The sequence below is a fragment of the Pteronotus mesoamericanus genome, unplaced genomic scaffold (genome assembly GCF_021234165.1).
Source record: "Pteronotus mesoamericanus isolate MK-2021 breed Mesoamerican mustached bat unplaced genomic scaffold, CSHL_Meso_final contig_25, whole genome shotgun sequence".
Lineage (NCBI taxonomy): Eukaryota > Metazoa > Chordata > Mammalia > Chiroptera > Mormoopidae > Pteronotus > Pteronotus mesoamericanus.
The window spans coordinates 22,632,721-22,649,908 of record NW_026555105.1 but is presented as its reverse complement, the minus strand read 5'-3'; the positions used below and the strand labels follow the sequence as shown (position 1 = coordinate 22,649,908).

The 17,188-nt window shown below is 40.8% G+C and overlaps 1 protein-coding gene across 1 annotated transcript in view; it reads right to left on the bottom strand.

The window, feature by feature from the left end:
* Window positions 1–17,188, bottom strand: part of TMC2 (transmembrane channel like 2) — a 59,185-nt gene that overhangs the window by 22,623 nt on the left and 19,374 nt on the right. Inside the window, exons 6-11 of the mRNA XM_054574171.1 lie at window positions 16,238–16,319; window positions 15,782–15,888; window positions 7,494–7,592; window positions 5,814–5,956; window positions 3,875–4,022; window positions 1,200–1,388 (exon numbers count right to left, since the gene is read on the bottom strand). Coding sequence (XP_054430146.1) covers window positions 1,200–1,388; window positions 3,875–4,022; window positions 5,814–5,956; window positions 7,494–7,592; window positions 15,782–15,888; window positions 16,238–16,319 — 768 coding nt within the window. The remainder of the gene's footprint in view (window positions 1–1,199; window positions 1,389–3,874; window positions 4,023–5,813; window positions 5,957–7,493; window positions 7,593–15,781; window positions 15,889–16,237; window positions 16,320–17,188) is intronic.

Sequence of the window (17,188 nt, the reverse complement as noted above, 5' to 3'; positions counted from 1 at the left end):
CACATAATTTAGTGACCTGGTGTTTCAGAGGAGTTCATTGTAAATAGCATGTACCTTTTGAAAATTCAATCTGATTATTATTGCCTTTAAACCGTAACTTTAATCCATTTACATTTATTGTAATCACTGAACTATTTAGGTTTAAATCTATTTAATTTTTGCTTTATGTTTGTCCCACCAGTTTCATATTTCTTTTTCTATCCCTTTCTTGCTTTGTGGGGGTAGACAGATTTTCTTCTTATTATTTAATTTGTTTAGCTTATGATTCTGTGGGTCAGTATTTGTTTCTGGGCTTGGCTAGATGGTTCTTCTGCTAGTCTCACCTGTATTCATTTATGAATCTATGGTCAATTGATGGTTGATGGTTTCATTTACATGTCTGCTGGTTGACCGGCTATCACCTGGGGTGATGAGGTAACTGGGCCATGTGTCTCATCATTCAGCAGTCTAGCCCGGAATTGTTCAAATCATGGAGGTCTCAGGGTTCCCAAGAGAGCAAGATCTAATACACAAGCACTTCTCAAGTCTGCTTATATCATGGTAGCTACTACCCTACTGGCTAAAGCAAGTCACATGGCCAAGTTCAGCTGGATTCAAGGCATGGGGAAACAGATTTCACCTCTTCAAGGGGGGGAGCTAGAAAATCACATTGCAAAGAAATGTGCATACAAGGATGGGAAGAATTTATAGCCATTTTGCCAACTGCCACAGATGTCAAATTCCCAAAAGAGATTTATGGGTTCAATATAATCACAATAAAACATTAATGTGTTTTATTGTGGATCTCAATGAGGAAATCACTCTACCAGATATCAACACATACTATAAAGCCATTGTTTAAGAATATGTTATTAGGGCAGAAGAGACAAATAAACCAGTGGAATAGAGAAGGGAGCCAGATCATAGCCATGCATTAATAAGCACTTGATTTATAATATATGGCACTGCAGAACTGTGAGGAAAGGCTCACCTTGTTAATAACTAGTGTTGACTGACATGTTATATCTGCTACAAAAGCCTATTGATGGATGACTCTTTGTTCAAGGTGTTCATACTACTAGATTGGAAAGAGATGCAATTTCACTTCTTAAAACAAGTCCTATACTCCAGACTTTCACTAATCCAGCTGAATGGCATAAGAACCAGTGTGATTTCAGTATTTGCCCCCATATTCATTTCTACAGACATGCCCTCCTTACCTCATTCCTTTCATACCAGCTGACGTTCTGCATTTTGGAGAATTCCTGGGATCGTTTCACCACAAAGTAAATGAGGTACCCGCTCCCACACAAACAGCAGATGATGAGAAAGTTGGCCAGGACACGCAGAAATCTTGTCAGGTGGATATTTTCCTCTTTATTACTCTCTTGTTCATCCACTATTGATTCCTTAATGTGTGAAGATGAGATGTGAATAATGTAAGGCCAGGAACCAACAGGAACCATTGCTGAGTTCCTGAGATGACTACTTTCTGTATTTCCATAAATGAAATTATACAGAGGGGTGATATAAAGCACTGTTGCTTATGGAGAATTAGCTCTTTCCATTAAGAAAACATGTTTTGTTGTTACTGTTATTCTGGTCTACATAATAACAAAAGCTTAAATTTATTAGCTGATTGTTATGTACCAGATGGGGAGCTAAACACTTCCCTTGCATTTTCCCTCTTAATCCCAAGAACAAACCAACAGAGTAATTACTGTTATAACCCATATCACAGATACTAGGGATCAGGGAAATTTCAGTAACTGATTGGGATTTTTTAAAATCTATAGATCAGATAGATTAAAGTTGATTATTAACATTGAGTTTTCTAATCCAGAGGCTGGTTTTTTCTATAAAAAAGTTCTGGTCAAACTTTTTCTATAAATAGTTCAATAGTAAATCTTTTTGACTTTGCAGACCATGTGGTCTTTCTCACAGCTACTCAGCTCTGCCATTGTAGCATGAAAACAACCACAGTGAAGATATAAATATATGAGCATGGCTTTGTTTCAATGAAACCTTATTTACAAAAATAGGCAGCAGACTAGATTTGGGCTCTGGGCCATAGTTTGGTGAGCCCTGTTCTAATCCATGAGCATGGTATAGCTTTCCATTTATTTAGAGTTTTTTAATCTTTTTCAGCAATATTTTATACTTTTAGTGTAGCAATCTTCATATTTTTGGTTAAATCTATCACCATGAATTTTTTAATTAAATTAAAAAAATTGATTTTAGAGAGAGGAAAGGAGAGAGGAAGAGGAAGGGAGAAAGAGAGAGAAAAACATCAATCCATTTTTCCACTTATTTATGTCTTCATTGGTTGCTTCTTGTATGTGCTCTGATGGGAGACTGAACCAGCAACCTTGGTGTATTGGGTCAAGGCTCTAACCAACTGACCTACCCGGGCAGGGCAATTCCTAGAATTTTTTTTACAGTTTATATAATATTATTGTAAATGGAGTTCAAAATTATTTTCTAATTCCTGCTAGTGCACAAAAATACAATAGATTTTTTATTATTAACCTTGTCTTCTGCATGAATAACTCTATGAAGACACAATTAGTACATGTTAGACCAGGATGGAAAATGAGGTCTCTTGGATACAAAAGTACATGGGAGGAGATTGTGCCAATCAATTAACAGTTACTGTGTTCACATTTAGGTTTAACTAACTCATCAGGCAGTTAATATACGTGAACACAGTTCTCACCTGTGCCCCATTATGTAAGTGTATTATGTTGGATTTTAATAGATTTGGAGAAGAGGCCTTCTTCCCAGAGGTTCACAGTGACTCCTAGGCACTGACTTTTTGTCTCTCTCTCGTAGGCCTGGAGGAAGAGACAAAGCCCCCAGCGGCCCCTGCCCTGTCTTTGGATGCCCCATCAGAGGCTCCCTAGTCCTGTGAGAAAAGCGGAGGGAGAACTGAGACAGCTGCCTGCTCCACCCACTGCCCAGCTGACAGGACCTGGGGCTCACAAAGCCCGTGTAAGTGAGCCCACGCCCTGCTCCTGGTGGGTGTACCTGTCATCTGCAGGTATCGATCAGTGGGCAAGCAGCCCACTCCTCCCAGGAAGGGCCAGGAGAGAGGAGAGGGAAAAAGACAAGAAAACCCAAGCACCGTTGTGTTATAAATCTGACCATTTCTGGATTCTGGGGGAAAGTCTGATTGATCAGACAGAAGAAATATTGAACTATCAATAACTCCGAATGGCGTATATCGTCACAGAGGAAAAACATAAGATGTGCAATGCTTCGGTGTTACAGCTTCTGCTTTAATTAATTTGTTTACCCGTCGGTTTGTTTTTATACTATAAAATAGAGAGAGGTGTGTAGGTCATCTCACATTTTCTTTGTGAACCAGTTGATGAGATAATTAAGGGTGGAATTGAGCAAATAATTAATTCCTTTATTGCCACACCCCCAAACCAGGGTTCTCAACTTTTTCTGGGGGTTCGAATCACTTGAGAGAAGTTTTTTAAAAAATCCAATGCCAGGACCCTCCCCCAAGACCCATTACCCAATATTCTCTGGGGTGGGACTGAGAAGATTTTTAAAACTTCTTAGGTGATTCAAACATGTATAAAAGGTTGAAAGCATCTGCCCCAAAGGCATCAGTTCTGTCCTTTGGCAGAAAACAGTTCCACAAGGAAACAGGTAAGGACCAGGTCCCAACATCCATTGTTCTCTGACATTTTGGGAAACCGATGGTGGGTGCCAGCTGTGAGCATTTTTTATTTAGAGATATGAAAGCTGGGCTCCTGCTTCTAGTAAAGCTCTTGCCACAGGTTATTTGGTCATCCTATTTCTATGACTCAGCTGGGAAAAGTCTCCCAGTGACTAGAGGCAGCCAGAGTTCCCGCTGGAAGTGGGAACTGCCCTGGGCGGCTACCTTGAAGCTGGTGGTGATGGAGGCGTATTTGTTGTCAGCCGTCTCCGAATTCCCGATCAGGTAGTCCCAGCTGGTGAACATCTTGAAGCTGAATGTGAAGTTTTCACTCTCTCCCTCGCTCGTGCTGCCCTGGCTGTTGCTGGCCATCCTGTGGGGGACACAGCACTGTGTCATACTTGCCCTGTTTTTGCTGTGTCAGCCCGAGGGAACCTTTGCCTGAGCCAATATTGGGCACCAGTATTGGTGGCAGCCATCCAGTAAAGCGAATGAGCCACACGGGGACATGGACCAAGACAGATTTGATTCGGGGCACTTCTTCCCAAATTCAGAGTCCCCTGCCAGCACACATGGTGTCACTTGTGTAATAAGCCTACAGGATATAGGACACTTAACTGTGTTTTCTACCCCGATGTCTGATTTCTTGTGTCTCACCTGCAAGTGTTTGAGAACTCTTTATTCTCACGGATGAACATTCCCTTCTAACTTATCTATTTTCTTTGATAGAAAATGTATTCTGATATAAAATCTAATAAACCTTGAGATAGTTGGTACTTTTCTTAAGTAAGTTTGGTTGAAAGTACCTTGGGCCTGCCTTGTTACCCATGCATTTCATTCTACCTATCCTCAACCTCTCTTCGTGGAGTTTTCTTTGGAGGTCAGCTCTGCAGGAATCATGCAGTTTCAAGCTGGGTCTCAATCAGAGAGAGAGAGAGAGAGAGAGAGAGAGAGAGAGAGAGATGGTGGGTACACTCCTTTCTAACTCTATCTTACTGTTGCCTTTTGGGATTTGTGTGTTGCAGGGGCTTGATTGGCTTATTTAGCTCTGGTTCATCAGGGAAACATTCCATATCCTTGGATGTATCTGGGATAATAGCAGGGAAAAATGGAACAATGTGAGGCTAAGAATAAAACCAAGTCTGCCTCCACGGTTTTCTCCCTGTTGCTTGATAGAGCTGGACAGCCATGTATCACCTCATGGTCACTGTTGCGAGCTGGGCAGCTTCTCGTGAGCAGCAGCAATTCTCCTGGCACGATGCAACAGAAAGCCAACCTGGGCCCGCACATGGCCCCGTCAGGGGTTCCAGCCAGGCTTTGAGAGCTCCCTGCCCCTCCCCTGCAGACACAGCTACCCTGGCTCTTCTGAGAGAAGTGACCCTTCGTGGCCTTGCTGACGCGTGGTGAGATTTAGTGGTTAGGTGTGTGCAGGAGACTGTGCACCCCACCCTGCACCAGCCTTTGTTGACTGAGGTTCCTGACTTAGAAGAAGGCAATCCATGGGATGGGCCAAGTGTTTCTTTAGAGAGTGTGCATTAAGAACTACAGACATAATCATGACACAGTTAAGAACCAAATCCATTTCTGGCCATGGAGACAGGTAGAGATGGGGACCAATGAGGATACTATGGTTAGTCAGAGCCATGTACATTCATTTAGGTTTACTGTTTATATCGTCGTAAGTGCTGGGCTGGGTTTTCACATGCAAGCTGGAGTTATAGAGGAACATAAGAGTTTTTCTGAGAAAGCTGAACTCTGGGGAAAACCAAAACAGGTCCTACAAACCTCTCTAGCCTTACCTTACCAGGCGCCATGCTTTCCCTCAAGGCACGCTGGCCCTGTCACAGTTTCTGGAACTCATTAGGATATTTCCTACCTCAGGGCCTTTGCACAGGCTCCTCTTTTGCCTAAAATGCCCCAGACTTTCAGCGTGGCCGGCAGTTCTCAGTCTCATCTAAAGGAGTTTCTATCTCATTTCCCAGAACTTCCCCCATTACCTTGTTTGTCTTTTATACCACATGTGACAATTTGCATTTGCTTTGCTTATTTGTTTTTTTTCTCTCTAAATCCCCCACAAGAAGGTATGTAGTCAGAGAGTGGCCATAGGAGTGGGATGTTTGCATGAAAAAAATTAAAAGCCTGTAAATAAGATGGTCATACTTACGATCTAATGACAATCATCAGGCTATAGCCGAAAACGCTGACCCCCACCATAAAGTAAGCCATGGGCAATCTGTACCTCAGCCACCCGATGGTCCTCTGGTCGTTGTAGTAGCCGTAGAAGAGAGCAGAGTATTTAATGTAGCCCTGTGGGACAGCAAATCCAAAGGCCCCGGGTTTATAAGCTCGGTGCGGTCATCAGACACTTCCATTCTACCAGGCATTTCTTTCTCAGGGGTTTAGCGGGAGTCTGAGGGGAGGAAGGAAGAGTTCTGGACGCCCTTGTTCTTCCCTTCACTTCCCCCAAATGCTCCCAAGTCTATCCATGTCTCCATGTCTCCTCATCTTTCCTTTCTTCATTCTATTTCTCTATTATACAGAGTGCAAAGAAATACAGGATGGAGAGGACAGTGTTGTTAACTTTAGGGATAAAACTAAGAATAAGTGGGGGGTGTGTGTGTGTGTCTGCGTGCACATGGACAAATAGCTTCAAATCCTTACCCTGAGCATAGGACCCTGAGCAAAGGCAGGGAGGCATCAAAAGTTTGTGATGTATTCAGGGACTTCCCCCAAACTTGATAACATTTGGGCATAAAAAAAGTGTGAGGTCTTAGACAAAGGACTGAAGAAGCAGGGGACAACCAGGTCATGCGCAGTTCTTTTGTAAACCCAATTCAGAACATTAAACTTTATTCCATGTAGGAAAGGCAATAAGTGAATATCGGGGTAGGCGGTGACAGGGTCGGGTTTGCATTGTGAAAAGATCACTCTGGCAGCAGAGGGAATAGAGACTGTAGGAGCCAAGCCAAGGCAGGCAGAGGAGGTAGAAGATTCTTTTTTTTTTTTTTTTAAGACTTTATTTATTTATTTTTAGAGAGGGGAAGGGAGGGAGAAAGAGAGTGAGAGAAACATCAATGTGTAGTTGTCTCTCACATGCCCCCTTCTGAGGACCTGGCCTGCAAACCAGGCTTGTGCCCAGACTGGGAATTGAACCAACTACCCTTTGGTTCGCAGGATGGAGCTCAATCCACTGAGCCACACCAGCTAGAGCAGAAGATTCTGACAATAGTTCTGGTATAATGGGGTGTTATTCAAAGGAGAGGTAAGGGATGATAGAGATAAGGGGGCCGATTCAAGACCTATTTAGTAGATGGGCTCGGATTTTGTGATTGATTGGATGTGGCGGGTAAGAAGGAGAAGTGTAGGATGATTTTCAGGTTTCAGACTTGAATGATTGGATGAACAGTTGGTTCCAAGAAAGGAGATGGGGAAGAAATGTGGATTTGGTTAAACAGATGTTGGAATTTACAGAGCAGTGGGACATTCACTTGAAGATGCCATGTGACACTTGGGGGAAGGCTGGAGTAGCACTAGATTGGAGGTCTTCGTATGGGTACGAGGAGGAAACACCATATTGTAAGGTCAGCTTACATTGATCTGACAGAATGGGGGGGCAGTGTTCTCACGGGGACTCACATTCACCAGAGTGCGTGCCTGAGAGAGGGCGCTATGAAGGGGGCTAAGGAGGACAGAGTTGGCTGACTCCTTCTGCACAGTGCTGGATTCTATTGGATGAAAGCACTGGCTTTTCAATAATTAAATGCAACATGTCTCACGTATCCACGCAATTTTTGAGACCTCACAGTCACAAAATGGAAGTGCATTGGCATGTTGGCAATGGTACCTCAAAGTCCCAAAGGACAGAAAAATCCATGGCTTTTTCTTCCTCAGCCCGAGGCACTGTCTTCCTGGGTATACTTCCATAGGGCATGCCCATCAGCACCTGTGCGGGGACAGAGCGGCGCAATCACACAGGGAGAAAATGCAAGCACACGGACACTTCCCTCCTCGGAACCGGACAGCCCCACTCTCTTCTTTAAGTGGCATTTTTCATGTTCCTGATTTTACAAGTAACACACTTACTGTGGAAAATGTGGGAGATATTGTACAAAGAGGGTGAAGGGGAGATAAAGGGAGGTAGAAGGAGACTTGACTTGGGCTGCTGAGCACACAATACAATATTCAGATGGTATAGAATATTGTATTCTAGAATTATAGAATTATACACCTGAATTCCATATAACTTAATTAACCAGTCACCCCAATAAAGTCATTAAAAATAGACAAAAAAATAAAGAAAATGTGATGAAGTACAGGGAGCACTTAAAAAATTACCTACCATCTCCCCATCTTGAAGATAATGATTGTTAGTCATATATTCCCTTTCAATTGTTTCTGAATTTTATATATATTTCAGTCTGGTTATTTAGCTTATTGTTATTTTATTACCAGTTCCCTATGTCATACGGCATTCTCAAAATACAATGACTTCAGAATATCTTATCACATGTATGTAGCATAAGTTTAACAAATCTCCATTTTTGGACATTCAAGTAATTCTAGTTCTTCATGTGTACCCAGTTCTGTTAGTGATACCTTTACATATATGCCTGTATTTGCATCATTAATTATAAAAATCAGCTCTGGCTCAGTGTATTGAGGACTGGCTCAGTGTGTGGCTCAGTGTATTGAATGCAGGCCTGTGAACCAAAGTGTTGCTGGTTTGATTCCCAGTGCAGGGCACCTGCCTGGGTTGTGGGCCAGGTCCCTGGGTGGGGGCATGCAAGAGGCAACCACACATTGATGTTTCTCTCCTTTTCTTTCTTCTTCCTTTCCCCTCTCTAAAAAAAATAAATAAAATATTTTAAAAAAATCATAATTATATTAAATTTACAAGTTGATTTAGGAAGGATTAACTTTTTTATAATATTCAGTTTCCTATTCCAAGAATGTGTCTTCCTGTTTATTTAGTTATACTTTTGCCCTATAATGCTTTATAATGTTCCTCAGAGAAAATCTTCTACCTTGTTAAAAATATTTAATAGTTATTTCATAGATTTACTAATATTGTGAGCATGAGAATTTTAAATTTCATTTCAAACTGGATTACTAAGAGTATAGAAAATGCTGCTGATATTTGCTTATTTAAAATGATCTGGGCTCTGGCTGGTGTGGCTCAGTGGATTGAGTGCCAGCCTACAAACCAAAGGGTTGCTGGTTTGATTCCCAGTCAGGGCACATGCCTGGGCTGCGGACCAGGTCCCCAGTGGGGGATGCATGAAAGGCAACCAAGTATTGATGTTTCTCTCTTTCTTTCTCCCCTCCCCTCTCTCTAAAAATAAATAAATAATATTTAAAAAATAATAAAGATGAAATGATCTGACCACTTCAATACGCTCTTCCATTAATTCAAGTGACTTTTGGTAGGCTCTTTGGGATTTTAGAGGGTATACAATAATATCACCTGTAAACTAAAGTAATTTTATATTTTTTCTACAAAATGCCTAAGTTTAATTTTCTTGACTTACTACATTAGGTAGGAATGTCAAAATAATGTTAAAAAGTAGTGGGGATGGAGCATCCAATGCTGCTCTTGATTTTCCGTAACACAGGCTTTAGTATTTTACTATATAATGTAATATTATTTTTGTTTTTTATTAGGTTCATAATTTCTAAGCAATTTTCTATAACTTTTTGTCTTAAATTTATATTCTTATCTGGAAATATGTTGTATATAAAATAGTATATATGTATACTTGTTCATAACAGAAAGGAAATTAACTATTGAGTATCCATTACCTAGTTTAAGAAACAAAGCATACACCCTGGGTATGCCCTCCATGATCTACAGAACCTGTGAGATAATAAATGCTTGTTGCTTTCAGCAAAAACTTTTGGGGTATTTTTGTTACACAGCCATAGATAACTAATACAAACCCAAATGTCAGGAAAGAAATAATGAGACTTCTGGCCAAGATGGAGGTATAGGTAGATACACTTCGCCTTCTCACACAACCAAAAAAAGGACAACAACAAATTAAAAAAAAAAAAAAACCAGAACTGCCCCAAAATCAAACTGTATGGAAATCTGACAACCAAAGAGTTAAAGAAGAAACATTCATCCAGACCGGTAGGAGGGGTGGAGACAGACAGCTGGGGTGGAGAGGGCATGTGGCAAGGCAGCAGCTGGAGGACCAGGCAGGCAAGGTGGCTGCTGGCAGACTGGGTGGCCCCACATTTGTGTGCAGATAAACCTGGAAGAACAGCTGGGGAGTGAGACAGACCCCGAAATCCAGGGTTCCAGTGAGGGAAAAGAATGACTCAAAATCTCTGGCTGTAGAAAACTGTGGGGGATGTGGCAGTGGGATAAACTCCCAGCCTCACAGGAGAGTTCGTTGGAGAGGCCCACAGGGTCCTGGAATGTACACAAACCCACCTACATGGGAATCAGCACCAGAAGGGCCCAATTTGCTTGTGGGTAGCAGGGCAAGTGACTGAAAGCAGGTGGAGAGTGGAGCAAGTGGCATTGTTCCCTCTCTGACGCGCCCCCGCACAGCATCAAAACACAGGGTCGAGGTTGCTTCAGCCTAGTGAATACCTAAGGCTCTGCCACCTCCAACGTTACAGGTGCACTGAGACAAAGAAATATGGCCCAAATAAAAGAACAGATCAAAGCTCCAAAAATAGAACTAAGCAATGAACAGATAGTCAACCTATCAGATGCAGAGTTCAAAACACTGGTAATCAGGATGCTCACAGAAATGGTTGAGTATGGTCAGAATATGGAGGAAAAAGCGAAGGCTATGCAAAGTGAAATAAAGAAAAATATACAGGGAACCAACAGTAAAGGAAAGGAGACTGGGACTTAAATCAATGATTTGGAGCAGAAGGAAGAGATAAACATTCAATCAGAACAGAATGAAGAAACAAGAATTCAAAAAAAATGAGGAGAGGCTTAGGAACCTCTGGGACAACTTTAAACGATCCAACATCTGAATCATAAGGGTGCCAGAAGGAGAAGAGGAAGAGCAAGAAATTGAAGACTTATTTGAAAAAATAATGAAGGAGAACTTTCCCAATCTGGCCAAGGAAATAGACTTTCAGGAGATCCAGGAAGCTCAGAAAGTCCCAAAGAAGTTGGACTCAAGGAAGCACACACCAAGGCACATCATAATTACATTACCCAAGACTAAAGATAAGAGAGAATCTTAAAAGCAGCAAAAGAGAAAAGGAGACAAGTTACCTAAAAAGGAGTTCCAATAAGACTATCAGCTGATTTCTCAAAAGAAACCTTGCAAGCAAGAAGGGGCTGGCAAGAAGTGTTCAAAGTCATGAAAGACAAGGACCTACATCCAAGATTACTCTATCTAGCAAAGCTATTGTTTAGAATGGAAGGACAGATAAAGTGCTTCCCAGATAAGGTCAAGTTAAAGGAGTTCATCATCACCAAGCCCTTATTGTATAAAATGTTAAAGGGACTTATCTAAGAAAAAGAAGATAAAAAACTATGAATGGTAAAATGAAAACAAACTATCAACAACTGAACTTAAAAAATAAAAACAAACTAAGCAAACAACTAGAACAGGAACAGAATCACAGATATGGGGATCAGAGGGTGGGGGCAGAATGGGAAAAAAGGTACAGAGAATAAGAAGCATAAATAGTAGGTACAAAATAGACAGGGGGAGGTTAAGAATAGTGTAGGAAATGGAGAAGCTGAAGAACTTACATGTGCAACCCTTAGTTCATGTCCAGGAAGAGGAGAATGCTGGTGGGAGGGAGGGTGCAGGGAGGGGGGAATAAGGGAGAGGAAAAAAATGGGACGACTGTAATAGCATAATCAATAAAATATATATATAAAAAGAAACAATGAGAGTAAAAATTAATGACATAGAAAATAAAGACACATAAGACAGGACCTAAATGTGAATATTTACAGTAGCTGTATTTATCATAGCCCTAAACTGGAAACAGCCCAAATGTCTACAACTGGTGAATAGACAACAAACTATGGTACATCCAATGTTACATAGTACTATGTACAATATTACATAGTACAATGTAATATTATTCAGCAAAGAAGGGACAAACTGTTGATAGTGCAGCAACATGGATTAATCTCAAAGACATTGTGCTAAGCAAAAAAGGCCAGACACAAAATAACTGCATTCTGCATGATTCTATTTATATACTATTCTGGAAAAGGCAAAACTTTCAGAACAGAAGTCAGATCATTGCTTGCTGAGGGCTGGAGGTAAGGAGAGGAGATTGCTTGCAAAGAGGTCACAAGGGAATTTTGGGGAGGTGATAGAAATATTCTGTATCTCAATTGTGGTGATGGCTATGTGACTGTATATTGGTTATAACTCATTGAATGGTATAACTTAAAAGAGTAAATTTAACATTATGTAAATTATTTCCCAAGAAAACTTGAGTTAAAAAAAAGACATATAAGGGAAAATCAACAGGCCCTGGATGAGTAGCTGAGTTGTTCAGAGCATTGTCTCAATACGCTGAAGTTGTGGGTTTGATTCTGAGTCAGGGCACATACGAGAAGCAACCAGTGAATGTATATGTAGCTGGAACAACAAACGGATGTTTCTCTCTCTCACTCTCTCTCTCTCCTTCCCTCCCTCTCTCCCTAAATATCAATACATAAAAATTAAAAAGAGAATCAACAAATCTAAAATTGTTCCTTTAATAAAATAACTGAGAGACGAAACATTGATGTAAATGAGGAAAAAATTACACTGTAATGCAAAAGGGGCTATAACTTCAGATACACAAATGATTCGAAAAAACAAGAAACTATTTAACTGTAAGCCAGTACATTTAAAAATACAAGTTGAATGGCAAGTTCAGGAGAGTGATTACATGTGAAGGTTATATAGACGATATAATTGGGAAAAATAGGGGACTTCAGTGTGCGTGTGTATATATATATATATATATATATATATATATATAAAATTTTTTATGTTTAAAATTAGTGGTAGGCATATAGGCTCCTTTTTTATTTCTTTCCCTATGTCTGAAATATTTTAATAGTTATTCTTAAAGGAAGTATCAATATTAGGCCTACCAACTGAATGCTAGAGCAGAGCTTATGAAGTATTTTTAAGATGTAATTTAATTAATTAATGTACACCAGCAATTATCAACTTTTGCTGCATATTAGAATCCCTTGAGAAGCTGTATGTGTCATCTAATGTTTTATAACAAATTACTCTAACATTTAAAAACTTAAGATAACCACAGACGTATCTGCAAGTGTCTGTGGGTCAGGAATCTGGGCATAGCTTAGTCGTGTTCTCTCTTTGCTCAGGGTCTCTCACAGGCTGCAGCCAGGTGTCTGCCAGGGCTGGGGTCTCATCTGAAGGTCTGGCTGGGGAAAGATCTAATGCCAAATGCACTCGTGTAGTTGTTGGCAAGATTTAATTCTTCATGGGTTGCTGGACTGAGGGCTTCAGTTCCTGGCTGGCTTTCTGAAGGCCACACTCAGTTGCTTGTCAGGTGGGCCTCTTCAATCTGGCAGGTTGCTTTATCAAAGCATACAAGCCAAGAAGGGAATCGAAAGAGAATGCCAGCAAAAAGGAAGTCACAGTCTTCTATAATTGAATCATGTAAGTGACAGTCTTTGGTTATAGTCTGTTAAAAGCAAGCCACTAGTCTGGCCTATACTTGATGGAAGAGAATTAAATAAGGGCTTGATACCAGGAGGTGGGGATGACTGGGGACAATTTCAGGTATCCTCTCACCACTGGAGCTTTTAAAATAAGGATGCTACAATCAGAGTCTCAGAGAGTCACATTCAATTAACCTGAATTAATTGGAGTGGGCCTAGGACCTGGTAGTTTTTTAAAAACCCCACACATCATTTTCACAGCCAGCCAATGTTTAGATAAGAAGTACATTAACTTGTCATCCAGTAGTGCCCTGACAGCCAGCTTCTGAGGCGTAACTTCCCCGGGGGCCATGTAGACATCCTGGGCTCAGCAAAATTTAATTGTTATTAAAGCTGAACAGGGTTCATTCTGGCATTCAGAGCTCTTTAATTCCATTAAAGTGGAATTAATAATTTGTGTCAAAGAAATGTAAGTATGAGGAGAAATTCCATTCAAGTTGTCTAACATTTGAGCACTTACAAGTTTCTTTTTCCCAGACCCTCTGGTTCACCATGGCTTAGCCTTAAGATATCCATTAGCCACGGGAATATCTGATCATCAGGCTTAGGCTGAAAACACTTGCACCCCAAATTATCCATGTCTTTAACCAACAGGGCAATGTGCAGTGACGTTGGATGTGTGTGATTCCCATGTGGCCAATGTCCCATTTCCTATCTAAGAGGGCACCTTGGGACACGTGACATCCTCAACTGCTGTTGTCCAAACTGTCTTCAAGTCTTGTCTGTTCTACTTTGAATGCCTTTCTTTTAATCCATTTCCATTGGCAATACCTTGACCTGGGACTGAGGCATTTAGTATCAGGCTCTTAACTTGTCTTTGCCTGCCTTCCTCTCTCCTAGCTGTCCCTCCTCCCTGCCTAGGGCTTCTCATTCCAGCCAGCCCCACCCCTCTCTCCTCTCCGCTACCCGACTCCCATACGACCAGCCCAATCATCATCCAATCAAGTCAAGGTGCTTTTGCCTGGACAGTTCCAGTTGTGGCCACTTCATTGGAATACACCAATCAATAAGTTTTCATTGTTTCAAACAAAAAATCTGCTTGATATGAAATATTTATAAATTATACCAACTTACATAAATTATATAATATTTAATGTTTCCTTTTAGAAAAAAAAATCAGTGTCCTTAAAATTATTCAACTTCCCTAAGGGACTGCCTTTCTGAACCAGTGTAGAGGAAAATTCCAGTTAGACCTACTGCATTTTAATGTGCTCTCTTCTCATGGAAATAAATTCATTTGGAATGAAAACTCTCAGGAAGAAAACAAAGGCTATGTGAAGATAAATTTCCCCAGTGGTTTCTGATAGCATTTTCCCTGTGGGGAGAACTGGGCTTGATGGAAGAGCATTGGCACACACTTGCTGGAAGGTTTAAAATCCTTATCTCTTGGTGGGAGAATAATAGTGGCCTAAGGACACAGGACTAAGTGGACTTGTAAGCCTGGATTTCCAGCTATGTATATAAAGGAGTGTGAAGGCTAGTTAGTGATATATTTGTCACTATGCTTTTTAAGACATGTTGAAAAGAATTCAGTGGTTTTATAATGTAACATGTCTTTGCTCCCAAGTGTTATTATAATACATCATCAACCTCTTCCAACTAATCTGAGTTCATTCACATTACATGGAAATCCCTTTACTTTTCAAAAAAACAGACTTGCAGAAAAGTTTTTCAAGGATGTGACTGCAGATAGAATTGACACCAGTATACTCACAGAACCATCTATAATAAAATAGGGATCAGTAAACTATCACAGAACCAATTAATAAACCTAGAAGAAAGAAAATACTAAATACCGACATATCGTTACCAGGAAGTAAATCCACTTGTGTACGCAGCATCAGCACCAAGCAGCCCAGGCAGGACTATTGCAATGTGTGTGCCCAGTGCTTAATGGACCAGAGGCACCGTTGGAAAGGATGCTAAGCCATCATCCTGAAGACCTGGGAGAGCTCATTCGCACAAATGTACTGTGTAACTTTCCACAAGTCACTCATTCCTTTTTTTTTTTTTAATCTCTCAATTGCTCATTTATAGGTAAGGATCTACCTATATGTACAATAAGATTACACTTGAAAGAATAGTGAGGAGCACTATTTAAATCCAATGTTTTTAGGTAATACATTATGATATAATGCATTATATCCCTCTTTCCCTCTCTTTTTTTTAGGATAAAAGAGAAAAAACTCACTGTGGTGTTAGTTCTCCACTGATCTTAAAGTAAAGTGAGAGGCAGAAAAATGTAGGGTCCACCTCCTAATTCAGAAACACAAATATTTTGGTTCCTTTTTTTTTTTTTGGTACTGAACTATCTGGGCAATTGATGTGAGTATAGAATCCATAATGAACAACTGAGTTTTTGTAAAACAGGGTATTTAATATAAATGAAGACAGTGATCATGATAAGCCTCAACACTATCCAAAGATATAAGGAGTTCTTTTCTTACCTCCGGGATAATGACTAGACCAAATATTAAGCCAAAAAGGACAAGGTTAACACCGTACATCCATCGGAGAAAGATGAAATACGATGCCACTGAGGAACCAAAGTGACCTGGAGAGAGAAAAGATGGTGAGACTTAAATGTTGCAGGAGGAGGAAATGACGCTACTGAGCACTTTCTGGATGTGCTGGATCCAGTCTTCATGTTAGTCTGATCTCTGTTTTCTCTTTCCAAATAAATAGCCTGAGGCTCTACAGGCTTAACGGGTCTGCCTAACCTCCTGTAATCAGAAAGTGAAGAAACACAACTTAAATATTTGTCTAGCTAGTCCAAAGCCCATTCTTTTTCCTAATATAGCAGGACCTACAAAATAATCTAATCATATGGTCAAGAACACAATCCTTGCCCTTGAAAAACTCTCCAGTAAACCAGTGAAAAACAATGACCCCAAAATACTCACTTTCAATGTCCTTGATCTTCATTTCCCAGGGAATACACTGGGTCTTGAAATTATCAAAGTCTCTCTTAAACTTGACCCATTTCTGAAATTAAACAAGTAATACCCTGAGTTCATTAACATGCTGCCGTGGGGCCTGGAGGGGCATGTTGGAGGTGCATGCTGATGTTGAACCTGTGGGTGAGGCTGCCATCTTGGAGTCAAGGAGCCCTGGCTGCCAGATGTGGATGTTACATCTCCACCTAGTTGGGTGTGGAGTGAGAGAGAAGCCAGGGTAGCACAGCATCTTGCCTCTGTCCACAGGGCCAATACAATTTCATGGTTGGACATTTTATATATGAATTTAGAAATTTTGTGTATAATTTCTGGTTTGGGGGATTGAATGAGTTAGCAGCCTGTGATACCACTTCCTTTACCTTAAAACAAAAATTCAGGGGAGAAAAAGAAACCTCACAACTTTCACATCCACATTTGGCAGGCAGCCAAGTGCCTAAATCCGATAGGAATTGTTGCTAAACCTCCACGGTGGTAGACCTGGTAGAGGCCTCAGCCCACGGCTTCCCATTCTTCTCCTGGTGAAACAATAGCCTTTTTTGTTTGTTTGTTTTTGTTTTTCCTGAAAAAGACATTAGGAAGACATCATGGCCCCTTCCCCCACAGTCTTCGCCCAGCTCCAGCACTCACAGTTCACGCGTCTGACGGCTGCTTTCCAACAACCCCACCCATCCCCTGGAGGTAAATCCATTTTGAATTTTGAAAATTCATAGAAAATAGCAAAAGGGTAGTAGGGAGAAGATGCTAAGATCAGTTTCTACTATTACAAAGGTCTCCTAAGAACCTGTTCACGAGGAAATGAGAGTTTCCCTTGTAAGTTCACTAAGGATGAAAGGGAAGATTTGTCTGAAGGAAACAGACAGGCTTTCAGACCCGAAGGCTTTGACCGTATCCTAATTG